The sequence below is a fragment of the Zea mays genome, chromosome 2, assembly GCF_902167145.1.
Source record: "Zea mays cultivar B73 chromosome 2, Zm-B73-REFERENCE-NAM-5.0, whole genome shotgun sequence".
NCBI classification, from domain to species: Eukaryota; Viridiplantae; Streptophyta; class Magnoliopsida; order Poales; family Poaceae; genus Zea; species Zea mays.
Window position 1 is genome coordinate 56,863,993 of NC_050097.1, and position 17,274 is coordinate 56,881,266.

The 17,274-nt window shown below is 42.1% G+C and overlaps 1 protein-coding gene and 1 pseudogene across 1 annotated transcript; one reads left to right on the plus strand and one right to left on the minus strand.

Annotated features, from left to right (window-relative positions):
* Positions 1 to 5,695: 5,695 nt before the first annotated feature.
* LOC103646482 (actin-like) lies at positions 5,696 to 6,512 on the minus strand (annotated as a pseudogene).
* Positions 6,513 to 8,546: 2,034 nt separating this feature from the next.
* Positions 8,547 to 9,894, plus strand: LOC103646481 (uncharacterized). Its single transcript, XM_023301777.2, has 5 exons — positions 8,547 to 9,047; positions 9,135 to 9,219; positions 9,300 to 9,424; positions 9,516 to 9,587; positions 9,687 to 9,894. Exons 1-5 carry the CDS (start codon positions 8,855 to 8,857, stop codon positions 9,761 to 9,763), a joined length of 552 nt encoding a protein of 183 aa, XP_023157545.1. The 5' UTR covers positions 8,547 to 8,854; the 3' UTR covers positions 9,764 to 9,894.
* The last annotated feature ends 7,380 nt before the right edge of the window (positions 9,895 to 17,274 follow it).

Below are 17,274 nucleotides of genomic sequence, written 5' to 3' on the forward strand. Positions count from 1 at the left end.
ATGGTCATTTGGCACTAACACGACGGGCCAATCCAGACACGACACAAAAAGCACGGCCCAGACATGACCTGGTCCAACTAGTATACTATAGTGCCGTGTCTGGACCACCATCTCGACCCGTAGTACTGGCACGGGCACGACACAATTACATTTTTTATTTTAAAAATAATAAATTACATATATTTAGCATAATAATTCACCATATCTCTACTAATAATTAAGATCCCTCTGTAAACCGCCCCCGCCCCCTACAACCCCGCGCCCACCTCCACCCACCTCCGCATGCCTGCGCGCGCCGGAAACGTCGCCCCCAAATCCGCTCACCACCGCCCACATCCGCACGACTGCGCGCGCCGGAAAACTCGCCGCCTCAGTCGCCTACCTCCGCCCACCTCCGCACGCCTCGATCCCAAGCCGCAGTCCCGCCTCAGTCCGCCGCGAAATCTGCGATGCCGCCCTACCACCATCCCCACGCCGCGCCGCAAGCCCGCCGAGACCGCCGCGAAAGCCGCTCGCACGCCGCGAACCGCCCGCGCCGACCATTGCCACATGCCTCAAACCAAGCCGCGGCCCTTGGCGAACCACCCTAACACCCGCCCTAACGCCAGCACGCGCGCAATCCCGCAAATCCCGTCGTGCGCCACTGCAGCCACCTCAAATCCGTTGCGGCGTCCATTGAGGCGGGACAAACTCCCTAATCCTACTCACTACGCCTTACATTGATCATATCCCCGCATGCCAACATCCTCTTTCCCCTAACTTCCCAAACCCCCGTCCCTGGAGGATCCAAAGGAAAAGGAGCTTGGCCCTCTGCCGTAGAGGGAGGAATACTAATATTGCTTCGGTCGCGGGTGCCTCAACCAAGGTATGCCATGCGTTCTCCTTCCAGATTTGTTAATCCGCGTCCCTAGCGCAGATAAATTCATGTCAAACTTAGAATGAGTACGGGACCTTCTTTTCTAGGGGAAATTCCTTTAGAATTTAAATACCCAAGGTTGTAAGGTATGTGCAAGGACATGTATGTTCTTGTACAAGAGCAGGTCATGCGGCTTGAGAGGGATGCAGTGCTATGTATTTTGGACAACTATAGAAACTTTACTGTTAATTCGTTAATAGATGATGCCAAAAGCTGCATTACATGCTTCCAAGATTTTCAGAAAGAACTCCAAGATAAACAATGATTAGTTCTATGTTACCTGTACCAGCTGTTACTTGGGATTTGATAGAATGCCCTTTGTCCCTAAACCATTCGGCAACAAATGGAACACCCAAAAACTTTAGTTAACAGAGGAGAATGGCATATCTGCCAGCTGCAATTTTATGTTTTGCGATCAGATAAGATGTCGGTTTCAAACTTTGTTTTCAGTTCTTAGTTAAGAGGGCATTAACAAACTCGAATGTGCTTCTTGTGCTTGTATTTTCTGGCATTTAGGCGAAGCAACTCAATAAGTGGTTGTAAAAAAACAGATATCCAGTTATGTAGCTTCCAAGATTTTCAGACAGAACTCCAAGCTAAACAATGATTAGTTCTATGTTACCTGTAGCAGCTGTTACTTGGGATTTGATAGAATGCCCTTTGTCCCTAAACCATTCGGCAACAAATGGAACACCCAAAAACTTTAGTTAACAGAGGAGGATGGCATATCTGCCAGCTGCAATTTTATGTTTTTACATCAGATAAGAGGTCGGTTTCAAACTTTGTTTTCAGTTCTTAGTTAAGAGGGCATTAACAAACTCGAATGTGCTTCTTGTGCTTGTATTTTCTGGCATTTAGGCGAAGCAACTCAATAAGTTGTTGTAAAAAAACAGATATCCAGTTATGTAGCTTATTCAATACCATATGCCAACTAAGAACACGGACAGCATAGAATCAAAAGCAAACAAAATATATTTAGCATCGAGGGACAGAAGGGCTGATTAGTAATGGCTAAAACCTGTGGCAGCTGTTACTTGGGATTTGATAAAATGCCCTTTGTCCCTAAACCATTCGGCAATAAATGGAACACCCAAAAAACTACAGTTAACAGAGCACAGCTTCTTACCTGGAAAAGAACAGATGATAAGAATAGCCTGAAGTGCACCTCTGCTTCGCTTCAGCATGCTGGATGAATTCTGCCTTATTTCCTTGCACATTGATGTGTAGCCGGTTTTTCAGTGTCTCTGCAAGTTTTTCTTCCCGATCCTTTTGAGCAGCCTGCAGTTTTAGTTTTTCATCGAGCTTGATATTATTGCAGAAAGAGTATGAAATGCAAAAGAAAAAAACAGGGATAGGAATAATATTGACCAACCAACAACCATGATGATATTAAGTTATTAACCAACTATCTGGAAGTTTATAGAACAATCCGGCTAAAGGAACGTACCTGCATTATCTCTTGCAGTTTTCTTGCATCAATCTGCTCATCTTAACCAAAATTATCAAGTGAAGCCATTGATGCCATTGCCAGCTGACCAATATATTCCTCAGAAAGCTCAAAGATATTTAACTATATAACTATATATTGAACCATATAATAAATAAAAGAGACAAGAAAAACTTATTCCATACCATATGCCAACTAAGAACACGGACAGCATAGAATCAAAAGAAAACAAAATATATTTAGCATCGAGGGACAGAAGGGCTGATTAGTAATGGCTAAAACCTGTGGCAGCTGTTACTTGGGATTTGATAAAATGCCCTTTGTCCCTAAACCATTCGGCAATAAATGGAACACCCAAAAACTTCAGTTAACAGAGCACAGCTTCTTACCTGGAAAAGAACAGATGATAAGAATAGCCTGAAGTGCACCTCTGCTTCGCTTCAGCATGCTGGATGAATTCTGCCTTATTTCCTTGCACAGTGATGTGTAGCCGGTTTTTCAGTGTCTCTGCAAGTTTTTCTTCCCGATCCTTTTGAGCAGCCTCTTCAGCATGGGATATAATTTTCTCTAAAGTTCCAAATACAATATACATGATGGTTAATCATGAATCCTGACTCTCTGAGCTTGACACCCTCCCTTTTGGTACAGCCTCTGTTTCCTACTAATAGGATGCAGCAGAATCCCTTTGTCCCTAAACCAGTCCACTTGGTAGCACTTCAAGTTTTATTTTCCTGCTGAGAGCAGCAGCAGTGCAAAAAAAAGGCACTGGACTGGTTTGAAACAGTTTGATTCACATATAAATAAGAAACTTTCCCATGATCCAGCAAGCCCTGGTTCCATTGAAAAGCTTCAGCAAGTAATTTATTTGTAACTGAACGTACATTGAGGTGCCGTCTTTCCCATGCGAGTCATACAGCAACCTGATTCTCATAAACAGATGCCAGTGCATAGTGCATCAAATATAATTTGATAACCTACACAAATGATAAGCAAGTGAGCATAAACCCAACTCACTTCAACAATCTGTGACCAGCCAGTCAACATGTGAAGTTGGGCAGCCTACTCTTCAATATTTGTGTTATATCGCCACGCCCATTTGAGGAAACGATGAACTTATTCTTTTAGTCCAGCTTTCTCAGGCTCGGTTAATTGTGAGTTCAATTCTTGTGAAATCTAAGTAACAAAAAGAATTCATTAAACATGAGATCAATTTTGGAAACAATGAACAGAACAAGGACACATAAGAATGAACACATAACCTGGAGAAGTTTTTCATGGAAAGCATCAAGATCAATCAGTCGGCCACCTCTCTCTGAATAATAATATACACCACCATTTTCAAAATTGGCAGAGTTCCTTAGGATCATTTCAATCTGTGTACCAAAATGTAGTTAGAACTAAAACATCTATGCAACTGGACGTTTAAAGGACATACCTTCGATTCGATTCCCAAGCTGGAAAGCAACTGTGGATACTTCGTTGAAGTATCCGGACATCTAAACTGTAGAACCTCAAGCAATTCCAAAACCTAAGTGCAACGTTTCAAGTGATATAAGGATCTTGAAAATGGCTATGTAGATCAAATAACATACTTGGCTAGCAAATAAATAAGAACCAAAGTAGCTTAAACAATATTTGGAAACTTTGTTTCAAAAGGAAAAAAAGTAATCTGCATGAAGAGTAACACTGCTCTTGTCATGATGGATTTACAGTGAAGTTTTTTAAGTCGTTGTGGTATATGATAGGTGGTGACATAAAGGAAACGTTAGATGAGTTTTTTAACCTGACTGCAGTCCAACACTGATTTAGAGCATCTAGCCAAATGAAAATGCTTGCATTGGAGGTGCAGCCCAAAACTTCGAGATTTCTTTCCATATTTCTATCTAGATTTCAGAGAACATGTACAATCTTTCTCTGAGACAGTTAATCGTGGATTACAATAGCTGGGTGTGGGAACCCATTTTCTATGCGCGATTCGATTTGCTATTTGCTTATGCACAAGGGGTGGTGCAATGACTAAGTGCTTTGTTTGCTCTGTTGGATGGTATTGAAAGAAGGAATTGAGAATCGAAGATTTACACTCATCTCCTTTTGTATATACTTACTACCTTCTATCATTAGTCTGATTAATCTGCATTTGTTCATTGGCTATGATGCAAGCTACACCAAAATATTGGACTGTCGTTGTCGAGTTATTTTCAATGAATTATTGAAGTGATAAATTAGTGCGGTTTCTGGTACATTTCAGATTGTGTGAATTTGGTAAAGGGAGCCAAGGACAATCATTTGAGGGTTAAGGGACCTGTCAGGATCCCTCCGAAGGTTCTCCACATCACCACTCCGAAGTCCCCTGGCGGTAAAGGTATCAAGCTATTTCCTATCCTCTGCTGTTGAAGCTGTTCTCCACATAACTTGCATTGGAGCTATAATCTGAAGCAGAGGTGAAGGCTTTACCAATGTACCTTTTTTTATGTTACCCTGTTTTCTGTTAAGTATGTTTGGGTCCTTCCATGGTCCCTTTTCAGCCTTAAGGCAGCCTCCTTATTCAATTCCCTGAGCAGTTTTTAACAAATTAAATATAATAATCATAAGAGATCAATTAAGAAAATATTATGCTATTGTTAATTTTATTTTGGATTCCATTTTTTTCCTTAAACAGATTTTTCTTACTACTATAACATGTAAAACTATTGTATCTATCCTGCACCATGGGAGGTGATTTTTGTTATTTTTACGTTATTATCTACTCCCTGTGTTCCTAATTATTGGTCACTTTGGCTTTTCTATAGTATGTTATTCCAAACTTGTGTGTATTTCGGGTATTTATTGGGGTAGTCTAAAGTTTATATGCATACTTCCTGTATATAGAGGTTGATGCTATTTATCTAATGATATATTAGTAAGGCTTAGCTAATAGTATGATTTGTGTACGGTGAGTTGTATCCGTTCACAATTCTCTTTCTCATATGATCCTCGAACCTTCTATTTTGTATCTGCCATTAAGTACAAGAACAAACACTTTATTATTTATCCCAATACAAACGATTTGAAGGATAAACAATTTATTATTTATCCCTGTACAAACGATAATATCTGTTTCATGAAAGGAATAGAACAAACAGCTCCAAGTAGAAATCATCAACACGCACGCCACGCTGGGGCACTGGCCACGAAATGCGAAACCTGTTCCACGTACTGGAGTGCAGAAATGGACCCAGATCTCACAAAGACGCAAACTGCACGGGCGACAACCGACACCCTTGCATTGTGTAAAAACCCATACCAACTGCACACATCAGGAACATCCTAATATGGCACTGTTGTTGGGAAAAGCAAACTAAACTGCCCTGAGGATCTATACCACTGAAGTACTGCACACGTTTCTTCATGCAGTACATCAATCGACTTTACCACCTTGCACAATGCTCCATGGCCAACTGCTCTTCAATATCCAGAAAGAATGAAGAATGCTAGAGAGACCACGGGAGAAACTTGCATCCCAACTAACTGAAAATGCAAGCAACATATATACTGCTCCTGAAATTCAGAAGCACTTCATGTGGACGATGCCCGGACCAGATTCGTCATGCTCTTCCTTGGAGATCCACATCTACAACACAATAAAAAGACTAAGTCAAATTTCAAATACAATAGATTGCAGAGCAAGCAGAAACGTCTCATTTAGATTTTGAGAGGGTAACAACCTGCTGAAAGGTACTGAGGGAGGCCAGAATGGAACCACCAATCCAACACACTGTACTTCCTCTCTGGCGGAGCAACCACCTTCACCTTCATGCTGCTAGGGGCAAGTGCAGTAATCTCCTTGCTCATGCGATCACCAATACCAGAGAACATATTGGAACCACCACTGAGGACAACATTACCGTACAGATCCTTTCTGATATCGACGTCACACTTCATGATGGAGTTGTGCGTGGCTTCATGGATGCTAGCAGATTCCATGCCAACGAAGGATGGCTGGAATAGAACCTCAGGGCACCTAAACCTTTCTGCACTGATTGTGATAACCTGGCCATCGGGCAGCTCGTAGCTCTTCTCAACACTGGAGCTGGTCCTGGCAGTCTCTAGCTCCTGTTCATAATCAAGGGCACTGCAGGCAAGTTTTTCCTTGATGTCCCTGAGGTTCATGATTAAGAAACTGGACTTGACTTTGTGTTAAAAAAACTGATACTTGACTCATGCGTGTATAAGCTGTCAAGCAATTCGCAGAGACAACCAGACTTTGGTGCTAGCTGATAGTCGATCCTGGGACCTGTGGGTTATGGCCCACCACGCTTCCATGAAGCCACTTTGCTGTTTACGTCCATTTTATCTAGCAGTGTTTATATCATAAACACAAACAAAAGATAAAACCGCGAACAAATAGATTAGAACAAGCATGAGAGAGCGCAAGAAATTAATACTCAGTATACATAATGTTCGAACTAAGGGGGTCTAAATTTCCAGGCCCAAGTTTTTGTTTTTTGATGGTAGTCTGCTGGCAGAGTAGCATCATTATGCTCCAGTTTAATTACCATGCATCCTAGAATAGTAAGAAGTAATAAACTTATCTGAAAGTAGCAGTGACACCTCCTCTAATATTTGGCTATTCCCTATTCTCTGAGAGTAGCAGAACTGTACAGATTATTTAACTTGATGCAGAGATATGAACGACTCCTCTAATACTGCTGCATCATAGGAGTTTGTGTTTGCAAACCATTTTTTAAAAATAAAAACAGTAGTAATCTAGGAATAATTCATGATGCACACTAGGTCACCAGCAAAAAAAAAGGATTCTTCACTCTACCCATGTTTGGATCTTGAATCGAGAGTCAAGACACACACAACAAACCTCGATATAAAATAACACAAAACACACACATATCAAAGTGATATATAACCAAACTGACAAGATAAAACCTCAGCTAGATTACCTCCGCTGCGGAAGCAACGATTCTGTTTGTCCGCTTTCACTGCTCAGACTGTGACGTTACCAAGCCCAAGTTTCTGATGGTAGTCTGCTGGCAGAGTATCATTATGCTTCAGTTTAAACTACCATGCACCCTGAAATAGTGAGAAGTAAACTAATGAGTCCTTGGACTGACAAGCCAATCAGAAAACTATATAAGGATACATTATATCCTTAGATTACTGTTATAAGTACTGCTGTTTGGTGATTTGACCAAACACATGACAGAACACTCCTCTGATAGTTGGCTGTTCTCTGAACGTAACCTCCTCTAATATTGCATTATAGGATGTTACGTTTTTTCTCGCCCAGCAGAAGAAGAAAATAATGCAAAAAAAAATACTTGTCTGAGCAGAATACTTGATTGGCCGTAAATTCATTATGTTCATAAGACACGGAGTAGGATTACAGGACTACACGTACGCCGGTAGCTTTTGCTCGTTATGCTGGATAAATTTACAGCATACCAGACCACCTATCCGAATCCCAGAGCCGAGGCGAGCATGACAAAAACAGCCGCCCGATGTACCCAGTGTCGCCCACCACCAGCACCCGGCTCTTCTCCATGGCTCTGGCTCGCGAGAGGACGACTGATGGATTGGGACGATTGAGGGTGCGGCAGCAAATAAGAGCGCATCATCAGGGCGGCCCGAGGCGGATTGCGGAGGGCGGGCGGGGATTACGGCGTTCGCGGCGGGGAAAATTATCAATCTACCTTGTTTGGTTTATTTGGAATGGCTAAAAACTCACCACTATATTAGGTCTGTTCTTTTCAACTGCCAGTAAGGTTTTAGGCATTGTGTCATCAAATGTATTTAGTATGAGCTGCAGACGCCGTACTTGAGCACCAACTGCGCAATACAAATCCGTCATACGCTATCATGCATGCCATCCACCTCTGCATGAGCTGCATACTGGTGAACTACAAGCCTTAATCACAGTCACACCTACAGTCCAAAATAAGTGCTCAACCAACCAACCCACACTGCTCCTATGCCGTGCTATATCAATGCATTGGACTATTTTACAATTTAGTTTAAAATATTTTCAACTGGTAATAGGTTTTGATGGAGCCAGCCGTATTGAACCGTGAAAGAGTTGCATTGGACAAGAAAAACAGGATGCCTAAGTAAGTTATATTATAAACAATATTTAACACAAGATTTCGCTATCAAATCTATGAACGTTATTTAGTTGCATGTGTAATATAGCTTCAGGTTGTTCGATGACTATAGCGATGAAGATTTTTATGGGGTACAACGGAAGTATAGTATTGTCGCTCGAGTTGAAGTTAAATTCCCGATTGAACCACGTTATCGTGACAGGCAACATTACATTTTATCTGACATCAATGTAAGACAACCCCTCTCTAGGTATCATTTACATAACTATATATAATGTTCGTACCACAATCTATTTTGTGCTGAAATCAAATTAGGGAGCCAAGATCGAGGCCATTGCAAATCGGTATGAGATAGTCAAATACTTCAACAGTTTGCTCCATGAAAAGCATGTCTACAAGATGCACAACGTATGGTTTGGTCTTAATCCGGGTGCATTTAATTTTCGACATCTAAATGGTACCATGGAGTTGTATTTCACCCACCAAACTGTCGTAGAGCCATACGCTGTCCCAGTTCAAATGCCGCCATTTCCAAAACATATATTCTTGAACCTTGATGATATTGCCGAGCTGCCAAACAGGACTTTAGTTGGTAAGAATATATCGATCTACTAAGCCTATTAAAAATTCCTTTACACAAAATTGAGTATTAATCCATATTAAATTGTGCTTTTTGTAGACATTATGGCTATTGTAGTCCACTTGGATACAATCCATCGCACAATGTGGGGTACATTCAGGAAGATTGTTATAATGGATGCTAGGTATATTACATTAATATATTACCAATATGATGTTAAATCTATTAGTACTAATCTATTCTTCACAAAATCAATGTCACAAGGTGGTCTTTACATACCATTAAAGTTTGGGGCGATTTACTAAACAAAAATGCACTACGCTGGGCGTTGGCTAATGAGAATTATAGCATCATAATTGGGACCATGTTTCGGCGGTTCAGAAAACAAGGTACAACATATGTTTACGCCTTGCAAACACATTATTCACTAATTTTTCTTTTATAATGATTAATATTGAATATTTAAATTTGCTATTCTAGAGTGTCTCGAATCAACTGACCATACAACAATACACTTCAAACCGTTCCATCACAACACCCATTATTTTGAACGTAACTATTTTATAAGATTACATACATCAAAATTATGTACTTGTTTTCATTATATTGTGAACTGAGTATACATGTGATTAAATGCTGCACTCATTGCAGCAATTCAAAAGGCTTTGGTGGCGCGAAACGATCGTCAGTTTGCTGTTAGATATCTTGACGAACAAAGGCGTAGATAGAGTCTGTAACTTTTGCAGATCTGAATTTTATGATGGAATACATGTACTTTTATTGATGCACCTTACATGTGTCAAGATTTGTAAAACATTTTGTTCTACTGTGACATATCAATGAATAAGTGGAACATCAAATCGTTTAGCCCGTACGTTTTCCATTTAGAACACTAATATTGGTTTAATGTTGTGTCATTTTGATATTAAATTAGTAACTTCGCTCGTGAAATTATGTCAAATATACAGATCAAATCCAGAACAACTTTAATGTACATTCGGTATACCGAAGCCCATCTATAGGAGCTAGGCATGCACCAGGAAGATATTCCACATCATCAGAGTTATGAAAACAATTACTTAGCGCGTCACCCATATCTATCTATGCAGTTCAAACTTGAAATATAATACAATATCTTATACGGACACCAAAATCGTTCTCCTATCAACTCTCTCTAGATCTTATCTCTTTATTCTTGGTTATGATGCTTGTTTCTATAACCTCTATTACCAAGGGCATCTTTTTTGATCTTCTATTCGCTTCGTTTATTGCAGTCATATCATTTCACCCTTGGTTCTTGCAGTATTATTTTTATGCTCATGTTTTCTCGGGTACTGTTCTTGTTATAGATCAGATGGGACATAATGCCGGTCGCAAACCATTCACAGACATCTCTAGCAATATCATTAGAGGTAAAGTGTAAGGAAAATGGACCCCGGACCATTTGGCTAAGTAAGTTTTGGTGTTTGATGATTAACACAATCTGTGGACTAACAAGTTTCCTAGTGTTTATGATTGTAGTTCACAGGATGCGAGAACTACTTGGACTAAGGAATTGAGGAAAGCAACACCTCAAAAGAAGACATTAAGAAGATCAAGAAAAGTCCAAGAAAGGAGGCGTGTGCTGCCTGCGGACTGTCTGTGCGTGGAGCACCGGACTGTCCGGTGGCACACCGGACTGTCCGGTGCCCACACGCCGGACTGTCCGGTGCACCTGGGAACTGCAGCCCAACGGCTAGTTCCAGGTGGCACCCGGAGCCTGCGGCGCCAACGGTCACCTGCTCTGACAGGAGGCAGACAGGCAACGGCTAGGCGCACCGGACAGGCTACAGTGCTCTATCCGGTGCACCACCGGACTGTCCGGTGTGCCGCAGAGAGCAGCAGCTTTTCTCCAACGGCTACAATTGTGTTGGGGGCTATAAATACACCTCCAACCGGCCATTCTCAAGAAGGGGAGCCCAAGCAACATACCAAGGCATATAGTGCACATTTCCAAGAGCTCAAACACCCAAGTGCTTAATAGAATCACTCGGTGATTAGCGTAGGTGCTTTGCGAAGTGCTTAGGTTAGTTAGACCGCTTTAGCGCTTGCTCTAGGTGAACCCTAGTTAGTTGAGTGAGTTTAGACAAACCACACAACCCCTCGGCTCTTGCGTGAGTCGTTGTAATTGTACCGAGTGGGGCGAGAGTCTTGCGAGACCGTGACAACCGCGTTTGTGTCACGGCCGCCACCGTGTACCGGAGGGAACGAGGCCCGCGGCATTTTGGCCGGAAGCTCGATAGTGGAGACGGCGGGGAGCGTCCGAGAGGAGCCGGAAGCGGAGCACCACTTGCGTGTGGAGAAGGCCCGTGGCTCTCTACGGAGTTACTCGACCGAAGGTGCTTGGCCCTCGCGTGGGCTTCCCTTTGCGTAGGGGCACCAACGAGGATTAGTCGGAACCTTGTGTGGTTCCGGATACCTCGGTAAAAATACCGGCGTCATCCACGAGAGTTTGCTTCTCTACTTTGCTCTTTAAGTTTCCACATTTATATTAAGCATTTAAGTTTCAATCTTGTATTCATACATATCTAGTGTAGATTGAAACTTCGCCTTTGCGGTAGAGATAGCAACACTTAGACAAAACCTAGTTTGCACATTCTAGTTTGTTTATTTGCATAGGTTTTGCTCTAGGGATTTAATTGTGGCCTAGTTTAGAGAAAGTTTTAGAAGTCCTAATTCACCCCCCCCCCCCTCTTAGGCGTCACCCGTTTTCTACAAGTGGTATCAGAGCCTGGTTTGGCTCATTTGAAACGTTTTAGCTTCACCGCTAAAAGAGCCGACGTTTTTTAGAGGAAGGGATGGATACCCATAGGCCACCGCATTTCGACGGCACTAACTTTCCCTATTATAGTGCTAGAATGGCTTGCTACCTAGAGGCCGTTGATCTAGGTGTTTGGAGAGTCACTCGTGACGGGATGAAACCCCTCAAGAATCCCGAGAAACCAACCACGAGCGAGGAAAAAGAAATTCACTTAAATGCTAGAGCCAAAAATTGCTTGTATGAATCTCTTAGCATGGATACTTTTAATCAAGTATTTACCTTAAAAACTGCTAATGAGATTTGGCTAAAATTGCATGAGCTCCATGACGGCACATCCAATGTCCGTGAGCAAAAACATTGCCTTGTCTTAAATGAGTATAATTCTTTTGCTATGAAAGATGATGAGCTTGTTAGAGACATGTATTCTCGTTTGAATCTAATTATCAATGAGCTCAATTCGATTGGCATTAATAAGCTAGGTGATGCGGACATTGTGAGGAAGATTATCTCCCTGCTACCACAACAAAGATATGGGAGCATCATCACCATCCTTCACAACATGGAGGACTTGAGCAACATGACCCCGACCATTGTGATTGGGAAAATCACGGCTTTTGAGATGTCGCGAAAAATGAGTCGGGAAGAGGAGCCAACATCCTCAAGACCATATGCTTTTGCATGTGACGAAAGGAAGGGCAAAAAGAAGGCTCCCACTCCAAGTTCCTCAAGCGAAGAAGAGGAAGAAGAAGAAAGGGATGATGATGAAGATAATCAGCCATGCACATCATCCTCCGAGGACGAAGAAACAATCCGACGTGTCGGAAAGGTAATGGGGATGATCCGCAAGATTAATCTAATGGGTGTCCCCCTGCAGGTCGAAGATATTCTCTTTAACATTGACAGGAAAAAGCAAAGAAAGAGAGGATGCTTCGCATGTGGGGAGAAGGGCCACTTCAGGGACAGCTGTCCAACTATGGCCAAACCCAAAAAGGAGAGGAGCAAAGGCAAGGCGCTAACAAGTGTTAGAACTTGGGATGACTCTTCAAGTGAAGATGAACCTCCAAGGACGCGCAGCCACCGGTCCTCATCACGCTCATCACGGTCATCACACAAATGCCTTATGGCAAGAGGTAACAAAAGCATTCCATCCTCTAGTGATGAAAGTAGTAGTGATGATGAAGGTGAGGGAAAGCCCTCCGTAGATGAGCTTGCGGAAGCTGTTGAATTTTTCCAGGATGTTTGCACTAAGCAAAAAGCCCAACTTAAAACTTTGAAAAATAAGTTGATTAGCTCCCAATATGATTACAAAGGTTTGCTAGAAAAATTTGAAACTTTTGCAAACTTGAATAGTGAGTTATCAACTAAAATTGAACTATTAGAGTCTAGTGCTCCATCCACTGCTACCGATGATGGCCTTATTAAAAAGAATGAAAAACTTAAGGCTAAGTTAGCTAGCTCCCAAAATACTATTGAAAATTTGCTAGAGAAAATGGAAATTCTTAGCATACACAATGATGAGCTAACTACTAAGCTAGAAAACATTGGTAGCACCCCAGTAGCCTCTTTAGTTGAAGTTTCTAAAATTATTAAAAAGGATGCTTCTACTTCTTGCTTTGATTTAATTGATGATTCTAACCCCTGCAACCAAGTTTTTGTTGAGAATATTATTGTAGAAACATCTTCGGATGAGGTTGCAAAGGAAAATGAGCAATTAAGGCAAGAAGTGGCTCGTCTTGGCAAGGTTTTGTATGAAAAGAAAGGCAAAACCAAACAAATCCAACCTCCACAGGATAACACCACTGCGGGAGTGAACAAGCCTATGGAGGGAGAAACCGTGATTTGTAGGTTATGCCACAAGGAAGGCCACAAGTCTTTCCAATGCAAGACGATGACCGGGGATAAGCAAAGGCAAAAGCTCAAGCAAAAGCCATCAAGCAAAATCTCCAACACCTACATCAAAAAAGTGGACAAAAAGACTGCTACACCATATTTGATCAAAAAGAAAAAGAATGGAAAGGTGATAGCTATCAAGGCCAACAAGCAAGCCAACAAAGGAAAGGGAGCCAAACGCATCTGGGTGCCAAAAGAAATAATTTCAACCATGAAAAGCACCAAGAAGGTTTGGATCCCGAAAGGGAAGTGAGTGGACCGAAGACAACGGGAAATTTGGAGACTTGGCAAAAATGGGATGTATATCATGGGATACATCATAATGGATAGAGTTTATTGCCAAGTGGTTTAGTAAAAGACTTTGGACCCAAATTTCCCCACCCATGACTAAGGTAACTAGATTTATTGTATTTACTATTCTTAGATATGCGTATCTATTTTCTTGTATCTAGCTCTACCTTTCATGCCTAGTATTACATTTGATGTTTACTTTTATGTATGCATACTAGGTAAATCACATGGTAGGATTGCTTGCTTTCAATTTATATCCTAAGCAAACCTACATGGCTTAAAACGTTTATTTAAGCACGGCACATAGCTTCTACATCACTTCATAGTAAATGATACATCATCGGATAACTATGAATTCTAGTAGTGGTAAAACACTCATATCTTACATTTGGTATCATTTAACTTATATGTGCCAAAGCTCGGATTATGGATAACCTGCCCCTCTTGATATCAAATCAAAGTGCATGTCTCCTACAAGAATTCAAAAAACTTGTATGCACATCTTTAGGGGGAGATTACTCTATAATCTAAGACTTTGAGACTAACACTCCTTTCGAGTTTATTTTCTTGTGATAAGTCTCATTGTAAGGAAAATGAAGTCCCCGGAGAAAGACAACAATCTTCCACTGCATATCTCCAAGAACTGTAATTCTACATCATTTACACGTCTTCTCCGACATTTGGTTAGACTACCATTTCATATCTTATACTTCCTTGTTGCTATAAATGCATAAGTGGCTCAATCATATTTTGTTATCTTTGCATAAGGGAAGTTAGTCTATTCAAATCCTGACTTGCTCCTCTAAATTTTACATGCTTTTTCCTAAGTAGTTGATCTCTGTCAGGGGGAGTATTTCTTCGTCTCTAAAAAGGGGGAGAAATTTCTTTCTAAAAGAGAACACTCATTTAGGGGGAGTTTTCATATGTTTTTGTTCTTCAAGAGTTTCAATTCCTTATGAGGGCAAGTTTTATTTACTTCCTACATGCTTTTAATGTCTTCCTTTTCGGTGGTTGATTCCAAAGGGGGAGAATTTTAGGGACCAAAGCAATAAAAAATGTATCAAACACCAAACACCACCACCAATTTATAATCTTAAAAATTCTGCAAGTGCCCTGTCGAGTGGTTTTGGTTATTTGGTCCAAAATAGGAAGTAAGTGAATTATGGAGTTAGGGGGAGGCTTAAGTCCATAATATCACATTAAGGGGACAATCATGCATCCTAACAAGTAGATTGCATATTTACACTCAAATACTTGTATTATTTGCTTGCTTTGGTTGTGTTGTCATCAATCACCAAAAAGGGGGAGATTGTAAGGAAAATGGACCCCGGGCCATTTGGCTAAGTAAGTTTTGGTGTTTGATGATTAACACAATCTGTGGACTAACAAGTTTCCTAGTGTTTATGATTGTAGTTCACAGGATGCGAGAACTACTTGGACTAAGGAATTGAGGAAAGCAACACCTCAAAAGAAGACATTAAGAAGATCAAGAAAAGTCCAAGAAAGGAGGCGTGTGCTGCCTGCGGACTGTCTGTGCGTGGAGCACCGGACTGTCCGGTGGCACACTGGACTGTCCGGTGCCCACACGCCGGACTGTCCGGTGCACCTGGGAACTGCAGCCCAACGGCTAGTTCCAGGTGGCACCCGGAGCCTGCGGCGCCAACGGTCACCTGCTCTGACAGGAGGCAGACAGGCAACGGCTAGGCGCACCGGACAGGCTACAGTGCTCTATCCGGTGCACCACCGGATTGTCCGGTGCACACCGGACTGTCCGGTGTGCCGCAGAGAGCAGCAGCTTTTCTCCAACGGCTACAATTGTGTTGGGGGCTATAAATACACCTCCAACCGGCCATTCTCAAGAAGGGGAGCCCAAGCAACATACCAAGGCATATAGTGCACATTTCCAAGAGCTCAAACACCCAAGTGCTTAATAGAATCACTCGGTGATTAGCGTAGGTGCTTTGCGAAGTGCTTAGGTTAGTTAGACCGCTTTAGCGCTTGCTCTAGGTGAACCCTAGTTAGTTGAGTGAGTTTAGACAAACCACACAACCCCTCGGCTCTTGCGTGAGTCGTTGTAATTGTACCGAGTGGGGCGAGAGTCTTGCGAGACCGTGACAACCGCGTTTGTGTCACGGCCGCCACCGTGTACCGGAGGGAACGAGGCCCGCGGCATTTTGGCCGGAAGCTCGATAGTGGAGACGGCGGGGAGCGTCCGAGAGGAGCCGGAAGCGGAGCACCACTTGCGTGTGGAGAAGGCCCGTGGCTCTCTACGGAGTTACTCGACCGAAGGTGCTTGGCCCTCGCGTGGGCTTCCCTTTGCGTAGGGGCACCAACGAGGATTAGTCGGAACCTTGTGTGGTTCCGGATACCTCGGTAAAAATACCGGCGTCATCCATGAGAGTTTGCTTCTCTACTTTGCTCTTTAAGTTTCCACATTTATATTAAGCATTTAAGTTTCAATCTTGTATTCATACATATCTAGTGTAGATTGAAACTTCGCCTTTGCGGTAGAGATAGCAACACTTAGACAAAACCTAGTTTGCACATTCTAGTTTGTTTATTTGCATAGGTTTTGCTCTAGGGATTTAATTGTGGCCTAGTTTAGAGAAAGTTTTAGAAGTCCTAATTCACCCCCCCCCCTCTTAGGCGTCACCCGTTTTCTACATAAAGGTCAATACACAAACTAACCATACATCGTCGAAACGTAGTAAGTAGGGAACACTAATACACTAACTTACATTATAGGTGATCAAAATGAATTGCTCGGACCAATGGTCGATGCTAAGGAGCGTAAGAGGAAACGGGATAGGGAAAGATATGCAGCGATGTCCGTTGAACAAAAAAACGAGAAGAATAGGAAGCGTCGTGAAGCACGTCAACAAAACAAGGGACACAATGTGATGCCCAATGTGTCAGGAGGTGATGAAAAACGTCCACTTTTGATTAATAAATCTGCGCATAAACCTACAAATGGAATGTAATTGTGTTCATATTTTATAGGTGACCAAAATGAACAGCTTAGGTTGTATAATCAGACACCAAGGCGGAAAGAGGGAAAGTTAGAGTACATAAGAAAACGTAGAGCACTGCAAGCAAGCACTTTGAATCAGGGGTCCATCGCCATGGAGGTCCCAACATATACCTCTGAGGTTGTACACCCTACAGCAGATGTATCAGAACCTGATTCATCCTCTGATAACGCATGCGACTGGGTTATCCCTGAATACACCAGTACATCTTTCATGCCAGCTTCAACAT